This window comes from Urocitellus parryii, chromosome 1, assembly GCF_045843805.1.
Source record: "Urocitellus parryii isolate mUroPar1 chromosome 1, mUroPar1.hap1, whole genome shotgun sequence".
In the NCBI taxonomy this organism is placed as follows: Eukaryota; Metazoa; Chordata; class Mammalia; order Rodentia; family Sciuridae; genus Urocitellus; species Urocitellus parryii.
The window spans coordinates 156,331,688-156,346,061 of record NC_135531.1 but is presented as its reverse complement, the minus strand read 5'-3'; the positions used below and the strand labels follow the sequence as shown (position 1 = coordinate 156,346,061).

At 43.8% G+C, this 14,374-nt stretch overlaps 1 protein-coding gene across 1 annotated transcript in view; it reads left to right on the top strand.

Moving 5' to 3' along the window:
• The window catches only part of Slit3 (slit guidance ligand 3), a 562,044-nt gene that overhangs the window by 403,610 nt on the left and 144,060 nt on the right, over positions 1-14,374 (top strand). Inside the window, exon 6 of the mRNA XM_077797769.1 lies at positions 11,009-11,080. Coding sequence (XP_077653895.1) covers positions 11,009-11,080 — 72 coding nt within the window. The remainder of the gene's footprint in view (positions 1-11,008; positions 11,081-14,374) is intronic.

Sequence of the window (14,374 nt, the reverse complement as noted above, 5' to 3'; positions counted from 1 at the left end):
CCAGCACACAGCCAAGCCTCAGGTGAAACCATCCCAGAGAAGAAAGGCAAAGAACCAGTCTGTGTGAGGGCAAAGAGACATTCAGGAGCTTCCCTTCAGAAATGGAAACACCCTCTGCAGAGTTATCTGTGTCACTAATACCGATGGAGAGGTGAGGTAGGAAGGGGCAATGGCAGCTGATCCGCCATATTTATTCTTGACTCGGGATTTTTCTCCCATCCAGCTCACCATTCCCATCATTTTTGTGTAAACTGACACTGTTTTTTTCTTGCAGACAGAGTGACTGGCAGTGTCCCCAAAGCAAGCTGCGAATAACATATCTTTTATATTCACTATAAATAACCCCCAAAGTAGGCAGAATAAATTACCCATGTCTCTCTCCTTCATTCTCTTTGCTCTGTGGATGCCAAGATATTCCTTTTCACATCCGGGCGGAATCAGGTCCACCCTCTCATCCCGTCCTGTGTAACCTGCCCAGGTTTCCCTCCTTCTTGTCCCTATAATGTTTTGGCAAGAGAAATTGCCCACACAATGTGATGTCCTCACAAAGCTTCTCCCTGTTACAGAAACTCTCTTTCTCTGTTCCTTTCTTCACGCCCCCTGCCCAGAGCAAAATTCATATAATATACAACTAACCCACTTTTCAAAAAGAACACACAAAATTTATTACACGTCTAATGCATGGAACTATTAGACTCTGAATTATGCATTTTAAATTTATGATTAACTGGCACTTGGTACATCCACAGTATTCAAACTTTACTCCTATCTACTTCCAAAATATTTTCATCACCCCAAAAGGAACCCTGTACCATCAAGCCCTCGCTCCGCATCCCCTCTGCCCAGCCTCTGGTAATTGCTCAGCTACTTTCTGTTTCTTTGCATTTACCTGTTCTAGACATTTCATGTTAATGGAATTATTCAATATGTGTTTTTTTTGTCCCCCCTTTTGCAATTGATATAATGTTGTAGCCTGTATCAACACTCCATTCCTTTTATAAAAAAAAAAAAAAAAACGGTTGAATGATACTCCCTGGTGTGTCTAGGCCACAACTTGTTTATCCACTCATCCGCTGATGGACATTTGGGTTGTGTCTGCTCTTTGGCCTTTGTGAATAGTGCTACAATGAGCATTTGTGGGCAAGTTTTTGTCCAAGCACCTGTTTCCATTCTTCCGGCGAGGGCGGCAATTGCTGGGTCATATGGTAAATCTGTGTTTAACTTTGGAGAGAACCACCAAGAGCTCTCCACAGCAGCTGCACCGTTTTCCATTCCCACCAGCAGAGCAGGGGGGTTGTGATGGCCCCATGCTCACCAAGCTCTCATGGCTTTCCATCCTTTTGATGATGGCCATCTTAGTGGGTGTGAAAGGGTATCTCCTGTAACTCCTGGGATTTTGTACCAAGCATCACCTGTGTGCCAGGAACTGTGGGGCAGGTGAGAAGGATAAGGCAGCTGCTCTCCTGTTGCTGATGAGCCTGGGCGTTCATTACTCCTTAAAAGTAATAGTAAAAAAAAAAAAAAAAAAAAAAAAAAACCAAGCTGGCCTTTTCCTGGGGCATTTCAATTCTGCACATTAGCTCGATTGAATGTAGTTATCAGCACTGTCCATGTTGCTGAGTTTCAACGCCCGTTTTTTCAGCAGTTAATTACAGAAGCCTTGATATCCCCCCTTACACTGAGCTTACAAGACACACTTTAATTGGCTTCTGCTGCCACAAAGATATCTTTGAGTGATGCCTTGCTAATGGCCACTGACCCCCGACATCCCACTACACGATGTGGTTAGGGCTGCCTGGTTATTTCCACCTGCAGCTTCTGTCTCACCAGTGGGGGAGGGCATGCCACAGAATGTGATTGTGTGATTAAAATCTGTGCAGTTTTCAACTTGCCCCGAGCACACAGGGCCAGTTCTCTGGGTGTGTCATACTCCCGCTCAGGGAAGAACTAAGCTTTCCCCAGTCTGGGGAAAGCTGCTGCCCCCTGGGTCCCAGCAGGTGACCTAGAACTACAGCATCTCCTCAGGGTATAGGCACCTGACAGTGAGTGCTAAACCCATTCCTCTTCCTTCAGTGAAGCAGAAAGTCAGATGGACCTGGACACCCAGGAAATCTAACTGAGGGACACAGTGGGGATGAAGGGGACACTGTTGAGGGTAATGCTTCTCCTGCCATCTTCTGGAAACGAGGCTTGCAGGCCAATGGAATTGACAGATGCCAAGAGCAGATCCTGGCTTTCCTCACCAGCCTCTTTTGGCCTACAATAACTTGAGTGAGGCCCACATAGCCACATTAGCACTTCTCTGTTTTTTTGCACTTGAAAGGCCAGAGAGAGGTAGAAAGACTTCACGGGTGAGCCTGAGGTCCTGGGTCAGGAAGGCAGGTTGAACTCCCTTGATGATGCTATATAACCTCGCCGAGCCTCCCCTGTGGGTTCACAAGTAGTTCTGCTGCCGCAAAATAAGTGTTTGGAGGGACAACCAAAGGTGCATGAGAGTCAGAAGAGAGGGGTTCAATTTGCCTGACTTTGACAGGAAGTTTTCATATAGGATGTGTCCTTTGAGGAAGGCCTTGAAGGATGAGGAGGGCTTCCCCAAAGAGAAAGAGGCAAGGGCCAGCATAAGTTAGTCAAGGAAAGGCGAAAGCACACAGGCTTTTGCATAGTGCATGCCGGGGATGGTGCCAAGTTGTTTCCAGGTTGGTGACAGCACTGAGAGCAGACCTGGGTTCAAGACCAGTTTCAGAGATGTCACCCCAATGGCTTACTTCCCTCTTCTATAAAGTAGGGATATTAAGAAGCCAAATCAACATGATTTTTAAGATGCTCAGCTCAATAAATAGTGGATACAGGTGTGAGCTATAATATTGTGGGATCGTGGTGGCATTTTTGTTATGACGTATAATGCAGCCACAGGGAGTCACTGCAGGTTTATGTTCAGACCAAGGTTAGGAGTCCAACACCAGAGGTAGGGTGGCATTTGACCATTTTCGGTGCTCACTACATTACTTGATGGCAATTAATTGGAAACAACCATCAAGCAATGAGGTTAAATTTGTAGTTTCTCTTCTGGGGTTCTTCCTGTGGGGATTGTGAGCATCGTAAGCGAAGAGTCTGTGTTTCCTTTGCCGTAGGTTTTCAGTGGCTTCTCGTGTTTCAATTTTCCGGTGGCTGGAGGAGCAAGAAAAGCATGTGGGCCTGAGCTGCTGCCCTGGAATATATTGCATATCTCAAACAATAGATTCTTTGGTTTAGGACAGAAAAAGAAGGGAGAGGGGATAAGCTCAAATCAGGGAAGGGTTTAGAGAAAAATGAACAGGAGCTTTTCCTTAAGAATCTCATAAAAAAATCAGTCTCAGGTCAAATAACTTCAGAGTTGAAAGAGACTTTGGAGATCATGTAACAATGCATTCCTTTGCTTAATGTTATTAGTTTTAAAGCAAATAAAATTAAGCAATGCCAGAAATACATTTTCAGAATACATACATTTCATTTATACTTAAAACTGTGTTTGGTGCTGCCTGCTACTGGTTCCATTTTACAGACGAAGAAACTGAGGTGGGCAATGGATGGAAATCACTTAATTGACTCAGCTAGAAATCCCCAAATCCCTGGCATTGCATTTGACAAAACATCGGTAATAAATACTGAGTGCCTCCCAAGGGTTTCTTAGTATGGGTTGGAAATGTGAATAAATTCAGGGAAGTAATAGCCACATCACTAGATGAGAAATCAGTGTGATTCTCTTTAAAGTCAAACAAAGATCTGTCTGTGGAGGTCCAAGTGGTACATGTAGCCTCTATGCACTGTCAGGGAGCCATCCCCAGGCTGGGGTGATGGGTGGCTTCACCCCACAGAGGTGATGCTAACAATCCTGTGTGTGAATAAAACCAACATCCCACCTGTGCCACCTGGTATCTAGCAAGAAAGACCTCTGATGTGGCCTCTGTCTCTTGGTCACATTCACACAGTTGGACTAGTTCATCTCCAATGGGAAAATTTCCAAACCCCCCATGGGGGGTAAAATAAAACCTCTCAGTGCCTCACTCCAGTTGATTTAGAAAAAGGAGTAAAAAGTAGAGATGCAGGAGATAACTTTCCATGCCTGCTAACAAGAGCACATTTCATCTTCCCCGTTTCTCACTCCCCCCACCCCACCTCCTGCTCTGGGGCTGAGGAGGAGCCACAGATGGTTATCACTCCAGAGCGTAGCTAGGGAAACATAGACCTGCCCTGATTGCTATGGAGACAGCCATTGATTTGTCCGGCCTCTGACTATTCATGACATCAGCAAGGCCAGCGAATGAAACACGGATACTTCTTACAAAGAAATTCCAGGTTTTGATGAGCAAGGTCGAGAGTCCACAGAACAATTGCTACTTCTACAGCTCCTAGCAGCCTCACTAGAGGAGTGTTTCCAACTGATTCAGCCCCAGGGGTATCACAGGAGGGGATGTCCAAGTTTCAGTGCTAAAACCGGCAAAGTCCCAGGCAAACCTTGGTGATTGGTCAACCTAGGTGTTAAACCTGATGGAAGGTGACCACAGAATTAGAGTCAGCCCTAAAACCTGAGTATGCATTTGTGAACAATAACTGCGCCTTCCTTGGTCCCTAGGTCTAAAAGTTGCTGAGAATCAGATGAAATTATCTCTTAATGAACAGGGGTGTTTTGGTTAGATTCACTTTCTGTTTTGTTCTAGTTGTCCTTTTATTTATCGAGAGGTGTCGGAAAGTTTCAAATTTAAGCTGGCCCAAATTAAATGGGAACTCCGCTTCTTCCCCATGCCAATCTTTAATGCTAAATCGATTCGCAGGGATTCTCCACTTGCATTTTGCAGCACAAATTCATTTGCCAAATGCCTGATGTAGATGAAAGTATGTAAACACAGAAGTGGAGTTATTGATAATCCCCAGTAATGTGTGAAACCCCTTTATTCTCCAAGGCCTGGTGTGTCTCTTTGTTGCTAATCCATCACCAGTGCCTGCATTATGGTAGCGTTGGCTTCCAGAGCAGCTGCTGCAGTGGATGCACTTATTCTCCTGGTGGGAATTTGTACATGTCAAATGGCAATATGATATCTACTAAATAAGAGGCGTTGCACTAGCTGTGTGGCGAAGTACATAGAATGACACTTGTTAAAACAGACTTCTGTTCATTTTCAAATAAGTTCTAGGCAGGCTATTCTGTTCAGAGAGCTTAAAAAAGCTAGGACTTTGTCTTTTACGAGGCAGGTTTGCTTCAGTGAAATCTTGGAATACTAATAATCTATTATCTCTCTCTCTCTCTCTCTCTCTCTCTATATATATATATATATATATATATATATATATATATATACACATATTGAATGTCAGAGGTCTGCAATTGCTTTACCTGTTTTATTAGATGCATTTGTATTTACATGCATGCAATAGGAAGGACTTACATATATGTAGGAAAAACAGCCATAAAATTGTCAGTTCTGTAGTTAGAGATCTGTGCAGATACTTAAATAATTCATGGGTCAGTAAACATTTCTATATGCATGCATTCTTGGGTCTGGTGGATGAATGAACTAAATGTTCTAAATAACAGATTCACCTCCTTTTGCTCATTTGAGATGTTGTTTTAATATGGATTTACAATAGCTCCTTAATGATGAGAAGTCGTGACAATTCATTAGCAGATTGTGTCTTAGATCAAGTGTTGATTTGCCTACAAAGTGTGACCAGTACTCAATTATATGAAGTGTATGCATTTCTTTTGAACATATTTTTTTCCTTTTGCCAGTTAAAATAACCTTGAGCTTTATTAGTTTGCGAAAGACCCCAGCCAGCAGCAGACAGAGCATCTATGATTTGTTCTCCAATAATGACTTTTTTAGAATGTTAAAATGTCATAAAAAACAACCTTCCAAAGCACTCCCAGATTTTTTGTTTTTGGCTCAAAGGACAACTAGATAACAGGGCAGAAGGAATAGCATGTCAAGCTGCCTCCTGTTTTCTCCTCTGCCCTGTTTTATGAAAGCAGGGATCCCCGGGGTTTTCTATAGAGTTGCAAGATTCTATTTCTCCCAGGTCTAGAGAAAAGTACATCCAGAATATACATGTGTACCAATACACAAATTTCCTCAACAACGAATTCAAATTAGTTCAGTTTTTAGCATTCTCTTAGTCCTTTAAAGACTATTCACATGTAAAATCACAGATCAGGCAACCTTCTTCCAAATATTTTCAAAGGATGTCTTGGATTTCATTCTGTATCCTGAGTATCTAATACAGCACACACTCCTAGTAATACTCTGTTGATCCTCTGGATTAATTAATTTTTGGTGTCCATAACCATAGATAGACTTGCATGGGATATCTGCTCAGGCTTCCCTTGTTAATCTCATACAGGTTTTGCACATTAGATAGTTGTGCTGTGTGCAAATTAGCAAATGGTTTAACTCCAGAGGGTGCTGAGCCTAAGCTTTTCCTGTCTAGCACAAAGAACTGCAGTGACTCTAGCTGCAGTCCTGGAGCAAAATGCTGCTGCTGTATTTTGCCACCTCCCCCCATGACAGTGCCCTGAGGAGAAGTTTCACCATCCACCCAGGAGATGCTGGCCCCACAACATCTGGATGAGACAAGAACACCTGGGTGGTTGTGCCCCCATGCAGAGACCGTGCATGTAGTTAACTAGTTGAGAACTCAATCCTTCCTATCCAAAGCCTGTTTCTGGAGATTTCTATTTTCCAGGTATTTCTCATGGGGACAAAAATGCATTATTAAGATCCTGGATTTTTTTTACTCTTCCCCCACCCCTGTCTCTCTCCCTCTCCCTCTCCATCTTTGTTTATTTATCTTGGTGGTTATTGGAAGATAAATTGCTTTTAATATTGTACTCAGGTTTTTTAACCCTTTTTAAGAAAAAGATTTAGATGTATTTTTTTTAATATTTGGACCAAAAAATATTTGTAATCCACTTCAATTAGGAAATAGGAAATTGTAACCAAAAGAGATGAACTGTGATAATAGGAGAACACTGTGCTTATGAGCAGGGATTTTTACAGAAGTGCCATCTCCCTGTTTGTCATCTGTGGAGATCATTTTAAGTCCTCACTCACGCTGGCTTTTCTTTCTGACTTATTTATATTCTCCGAATATAAAAATGCAGCAGTCAGAACGCGGCTCTCAGGGCATCTGTGTTCAGTTCTGGTCTGAGGGTTCCTTCCTAAATGGACTCTGGTGTCACCTTAGCACTCGTATTGTTCACCGAAACCGGAGCTTCCCCAGGAAATTACAGCAGTTAATTTAATATCATGAAATGTTTGGGGGCTTCTTGGTTTATTCAGAAACAAGAGGGTATAATTCAAACTGAGGATTCTGTATAAAGTAGAGGATAGTGAAAGTTGCCTCCAAAAAAGAGTCAGTTTTGCCTTCTCCACCCCAGCCTTCTTGCCCCTCGGCCTCACCCTGGGTCCCTGGAAATCTCACTTGATTCCAGAGTCCTTCTCGGGGTCCTCCGAGGTCTGTGTATCAGATAGGCAGGACCCCACAGGTGTGCAACCCAGTGTGGGATCAGAGAGAATTCTCTGTCGTTCTCGTTGCTGCTAGAAGGGCCACAGGGCTGTGCCGGGGTGGTGCTTCTTCCACATAGTTAGGTTGCAGCCCTGCATACCTTCAATAGCAGGACTCATTCCACAACCCTTAATGGCCATCTGTGAACCACCCGGCGCTGTGCTAGGCACTGGGGTACATATTCATGTAGTAAGGAGAAAGTTTCAACAGCTGCGGGAAATGTGTGTGTTATTGGTAAGGGAAAGCAGAAAAGCCGGTGTGCATCCTCAGAATGCTGAGTTCCTTCTGCTCACTTTTCCAGAGTTCGTTTTTGCCCACACCTCTGAGTGACCATGTGCTTTTGGATTTGTTTCTGAGAGGGTCTTTGAATGAGTCTTTTCAAAGGCACAGTGTGGACCTTTGACCTGAGAGCTTAGAGTACACATCAGTGGCCTCCGGTCACATCGACCCCCTGAAGCAAACTACTAAGTGAGATGCTCTGGCCTCAGCTCCAGAAGGTTCTCTGTGCTCAATAGCACTCCACCACATCATCCTCAAAGAAATGCTGGGCTTGCATTTATTTTGCCTCCCATCTCCTGTGCTTTAGGACTTTTATATCTCTGAGCTATCATTTTGGAAAGAAAGAGAAACCTGTCTGAACAAGTATGTATTTACTATTTTAGTGACTTAGTTTATCTGCGTGAAATATCAAGAATAATTATAGGCTATCAATTGGGCTTTTGTGAATACTTCAATGTTCAGAGCTACGAAGATACAAGAGCTTGGAACTGGAGGGACTGGGTGGATTTGTTTGCCTGATGAACCCCACGGCAGTGCGTCCCCCTGGTTCTCATAATGAATGGTGCATCTTGAGGGTAAATCTTTGACCCTCGAGACTGGGACATAGTTCCTGTCTGATTTATCTTTGTCTGATTATAATGAAAGAAGAAAATCTCAGCTAAAATAAACATCTCCTAAAAAAAATTAAATTTTAATACATTTCATATGTGCTAAACTAAACTATAAAACACACCCACAGAGTTGGTTACATTACAGCTCAGTTTTCCCCATTACCAGTAAACAACTAGGTGTGCTGCTGAAAATATTAAAACATTGCATATTTAATAATGTTCTCTGTTCTCAGCTTTAAAATGATCAGGGTCCTCTCTAAGATTCTTTGTCCACATCACCTTGTGTCTTGGGCAGAGGACTGACGGCACATTAACTAGTGGATTTTTAGAACTCTGTTCCTCTTTCCCTACTTGTTCTCTTTCTACCACTTTGTTTTTTCTCTTCCTTCTATGACTTTCTCTTTTCTCTGAGAGATTCCATTTTTTCCCATGAAAAATTATGTATATTTAGTCTCCTGTTGGGTTTTTGATGCTCTCAAGAAAAAGAATGGAAACACATCCCATATCCAGCAAATAAATAATGCACCAAGAGCAAGGACCTCTCTGAAACATCAGCACAAAAGCAGATGCACCTCAGACTGCCACTTCTCCGCACCCCAGGCTTCCCAATTTGATGATTTAGATGCTTTTGCACTTAGGCTTACGGTGCCATTTTTGCCGGATTCAGCATGTTCATTGAACAATTTCTGGGAGCCAAAAGCCAACTCCACTGCATTTCTGCTTGGTAAGGTTTGGTGGCCTTGGCATGGGACGGGGGTGTTGATTCATCGCCTTTAAACTGATGATAGATGTAGAAGCCAGGCAGTAGCATTAGGCTGCCTTAGTAGAACCTCTGCAGAGAATCGGCCGCCCTGGTGCCTCGGGAAATCCACAGAAAGGATGCTACGCAAATCCATCCCGAGAATGGCTCAGGAAGAATTAGAAGCAGGGAGGTCTCAGATTCCTTGTGCGTGGGCATCAGCGAGAACCTGGAACACTAGGTAGAGAACTGGTCAACTCAAGCTTCTGCTTCCTGGAGACCCGTCATCTCCTGTGTATCTTTAAATTCTAAATGTCTGAGTCTTGTCTTATGAATGCCTATTGGGGCGATGTGAGTCCCACAACATTGTGGCAGAACCTATCTATAACATGCAACATCACTCCGATGGGGTGTGTTTCGCTTGTGTGCATTTGCACAATTGTATATATGTATAGATTTTCAATGATAAGAGTTTAGTTTTAATTCTTTCTTCCTATGATAACAAATAAGACCTTCCATGAGGATTATCAAATGTAGCTTTGAGATACGTTCAGCAAGATTGGTATTGGGATAGATTAGAGCAAATTACATATGAAAATTTCAGCTGAAGGAAATCCCTTCATCTGAGAGGTCCTCAGTTTTTCTGAGACAAAAGAAAAAAATGAGCATCCATCAGGAGTTTTTTAGAATAGTGGTAGTTTTGTCAGCCTCCATGTCAGCCACCATGGTGTGCTCTGCGAAGTATAATAGATAATCTGATATTAATAATTGTTTTCTGGATAACATCTATTTGTTGTTTTGGGAGATGATTAAATGGGTTAGAGATATACATATGATATTAAAATTGGGTGTGGCCATGGTAAATATCCTGACTTTATCATCAGATATCCATTTTTTGATTTAGAGAAAATGGCATCTATTTGTTACCCTTCCACTAAAATCCCTCAGTCCCCAACTAGAATGCATATTAGTCAAGACATCTTTTAAAAACACATTATTTTCATGCGCATAGGATGGAAAGGGAAATAAAGAAAGGAATCCTGAAAGAGGTGCATTTAATTCTCCCCAATTTAAACACAAGTGGTACATCTTTAAGGCAATAACGATATTCTTTTTCTTCTCCATCATGAATGTTTCCATCAATGAATTTCTTTAATGTAGATGATGGGTGATACGGTTTGAGGGAATCTGTATTTAGTCAGAAAATGCTTCAATAGAATGACCTACCAGATGGGCCCTATAACAATGCACGGAGACATCAAACCACCACAGACATTTGGTGCTTAGAATAATAAAAAGACTATAAAATTAGATTAGTTGAGTCTAATTTGGAATTGGTATATTCCCCATGCACCCGTGCCGCTCTTGGGCAGATAAAGCCTTGAGATTTAGCGCTGTGTCAGAGCAGAAAGACTGCAACTTCCAGTAAAAGGGAGACGAGGGAGAGGGGAAAAAGCATTCTGGGAGGTCGTGGAGGGCAGAGCAGTGACCTCCAATGATTTACAGGCCTTTAGCTTAATGAAATTGTTTCAGTGACATGACGGTAAGAGCTCGTAATGGATTGGATGCCCTAATGTAATGAAATTACTCCCTTCTGCCTAAAAAAAAAAAAAAATGCGCAATTAATATTTACTGAGACCTGACAGCCTTTGGTGCGCTCGTCTGTGTAGTTCTCTCAGACAGTCAGAGAGGAGAGACGGAGCAGCGTGGCAGACAGGCTGGCTCTGCACGAGCTCCTGGCGGGGACGAGCAGAGCCTGCAAGGGGGTGGAGGGACAGGCGCTCGGTGGCCCTCGGCGCTGCCCCCGCTCAGCTTCACGCTCTCCCTTGCTTTTCCACAGGCAACTGGATAACAATCGCATCAGCTGCATTGAAGATGGAGCCTTCCGAGCGCTGCGCGACCTGGAGATCCTGTGAGTCCGTTTTGCGATCGCTCCTTGTGTGCGTGCGTGTGGTGTGTGCCGGTGCGGGGAGGAGAGAGGGGGAGTGTGTGTTCAGGGGGCTCCGTGTGGCTGCTTTTCTGAATCTTCTGCTGCAGTGCTATTAAAATTGGGAATCGGGAGATCCCTCCGGCTCACCTTGACCAAAGTGCTTGCAGGCAGCAGAGTGTGATTTCTCACCTCCCACAAACTGGGGTTCCTACTAATTAAGTCTCAATTGAGTCATTGCACCCCCGATGCTCCCACAGTACTCGTGGCTGCGTGAGACAGATGGGCTAGATGGAGTCACCCCACAGCCCGTCGGAGTCTGTTTGAGTGGGCATATGAGGAGACAGGTTACAGGTCTGGGGCCAATGAGAGAGGGGCTAGCACCAGAGGGTCAGCTGAAATTGCCCAGAATCAGAAAGGGACCTTAGCACAGGACAGGGCGGATGCCAAACACCTGGTAAAGTCCAGCCATTGCCATCACTCCTGGGATCTCATCTCAGGTTCAAATTCAAACTTTAATCAGTAACCTTAACGCAGCAGGGTGGAAAAGACGAGGGAAGTGTACCCTCTGTCACCGCATCCTATGCTTCTTACCTAGAAAAAATGTGTAGCTGTCTTTCTGTCCTGGATTTTCAAGTGGTTTAACTAAGGAAATCTGATTTTGGGGGGAAAGTCAGCAAACAGTCATCTTGGGGTCATTCAAACTAAAGTTGGATTGTGTAAGAAAACATTTTGATTGTTCTCACCCATGTCTACACTTCCATCTGTCCCTGACTTGGGAACCTGGAGAGGAGCAATAAAGCATAGTAGAACTTGTGTCAGGAGATGTATGATTCAGTCCCAGTTCTGCCTCTAATTAGCTGTGTGACCTTGGGCAAGTCTCTTCGGCTCTTGAATCCTCAGTTTTCTCATTTGTACAATGCAGTAGCTGGTTGCTCTATCTTGGAGTGACTTACCTTTACAAATTCTGCAAAAAATAATTGTAATGCTACAATTCTAGCCAGTGAGTGCTAAGAGATTAGGATTTGTTGAGCCTCCTTTGAAAATAAAAAAAAATTACATAGTCACAGGTTACCTGTGTCTGATTCCAGCAGAATGAATGAAAGCCGAATCAGTACATGAATGAATATATTTAAATGTCCCTTTGTACATAAAGGAAAGAGTATAGGTTCTCCCTTCACCTTCCTGTTCACCTGGCCCAGAAGATGCTAGCAATGGTTAGAAAGAGCCCTTCACCCTGAGAGGAAGGTGATTCCAAGAGGAATCGGGGGGGGGGGGAAGGGGTGTGCTGAGGCTGAAAGCTATTCTGGAAATCAGATGAGAGCTGAGAATTCCCGGTACAGAATACACAGGACCCTCAGCGGGGGAGTTGGGTTGTCATTCCTAAGATGGATGGTCTCTCCTCACCCAAACTCTGACCCCGGAACCGGCAACAAATGCATGTCTGCGAGGGAGAGTGTGCCAGCCCAAATTTAGTAATCTTGGACTTCTCAGGAGGCTGAGACGGATAGGCATGCTTTTCCCTGCCTGCAGAAAAAGCCTTTGTCAAAAGGGCCACTAGGAACTTATCACCTCTCCCCTCCCTTGGCAGAGAGAATGAGAAAGATGAGAAAATTCCTTGGGAAGAAACCAGGAAATGGAAGTCATCAGCTTTCACCAACAGCTATGATGACCTGTCAACCCCAGGAGGGTTCTCTGTGCTAGAAGGTGTTGCCCCCAAGATGACTGGGGGGAGGGGGCTTCACCCAGGCACACCTGGGTGGGGAATCCCGAAAGTGGTGCAGCTTGGGTCAAGCTTCTTAACCTCTCTGAATCTTCTTCCTCAACTTTGAGGAGTAATGACCTAAGCACTACATAGGAGGGACTCTCTAAATCTTATCCCTTCCACTTTCTGAACTTTCTTTCTGTTCTACCTTCACCCCCATCAAACCCGTACCCAGGACAAAATTAGACAACTCCTCTCAGAAATTTGCTAGAAGAAAAATTTGCACCCAGATACACCAGGTGTTTCCAGGCTAAAACTTAGAGACCCATGACCAAAATAATTATCAAAGTTCTCATTCCCCATCATTGCAAAAAAAGCTCACAGGATCTGATTAGTTTATCTTTTCAATTTCAAACAAAGCCAGATCAATAGCTTTGTTTTAAAGATGCTTGCATTTGGCTTCTCATGGCTAAGTACTTAAAATTAATCATAATCAGTTATTCCATGGGTTTTTAATTTCCAGCAGAGGCACATAGCTTTGGAACCATCCGTCTTAATGGCTAGCCACTCTGAAATCAGCTGGGGCTGACATCTCTATTTAAAGAGCTCCCCTGCTCTCCCAGCCCCAGACCTTCCAAGTCTCATCTGCACATTGACATTTTATAATGCTTCTCTGTAATCACAATTTAGGCACCGTAAAGAAATAATAAATAAGAACTTAGGGAGGGCATCACACATTAATTTAATAAATTTTTCAGAGAGAGAGAGAGAAAAAAAACACATATTCAAATTACCCTATTCACAGAAAGGTCGTTTTTAAGTATCTGAAGTTTAAAAGTTTGCAAATTAAGGAGACAAACTCTAATGGTTCAGGTGTGCTTACTCATGGTTAGCCATGGAATGCTCTCAAAATTAACTTAAGGAAAGTTTGCAGATGTTAACTACTAATGGAAATTGTTTCACACATGATAACCCCATTATTCTGTCCTTCCCGTGGCTGAAAATCACAAAACGTGCTTCCATCGAGGCTGAGGTCAGTTTCACTGGTTCAGTTGAGCTGGAACTTAGGAAGCGAGTCTGGGAGGGAACCCCTGGCCGGAAGTGAAATGAACTGGTGCAAGGTTGGAAGGACCATAGGTTGCCCACCTCGCCCAGTGGTAGTGCTCAGCTCAGAGTGAGAGGACAAGGAAAAGAGCTACCACCTACCTTCCCAGGCAATCAGGAAAGGAAAAACAGGAAAGCACGAGGTGCAATGTCCCAAGGCTTCCATGCCATTGCAGGAGAGGAAGGACGAGGAAAATGAATAGTGAGTGGCTACTAGTGCCACTCCATAGCCAGTGCTTGTGCACTCGCTGTCTCTGTGCAGCCTCATAACCTCATGGAGCTGCCGTTGCCACCCCTCCTCTCACAGAGGAGCTCATCTCTGGGAAGCCGAGCCACTGCTCACCTACTAGGCGGCACAGCCTGTGTAGTTAACCATCGTAGCAACATGACCCAAAGAGGGGACAAAACACTTAAAAAGGGCAGGGGGGAAGCTGTCGTGGTGTCTGTCTCCCCTGGAGCGTGGTCAGCGT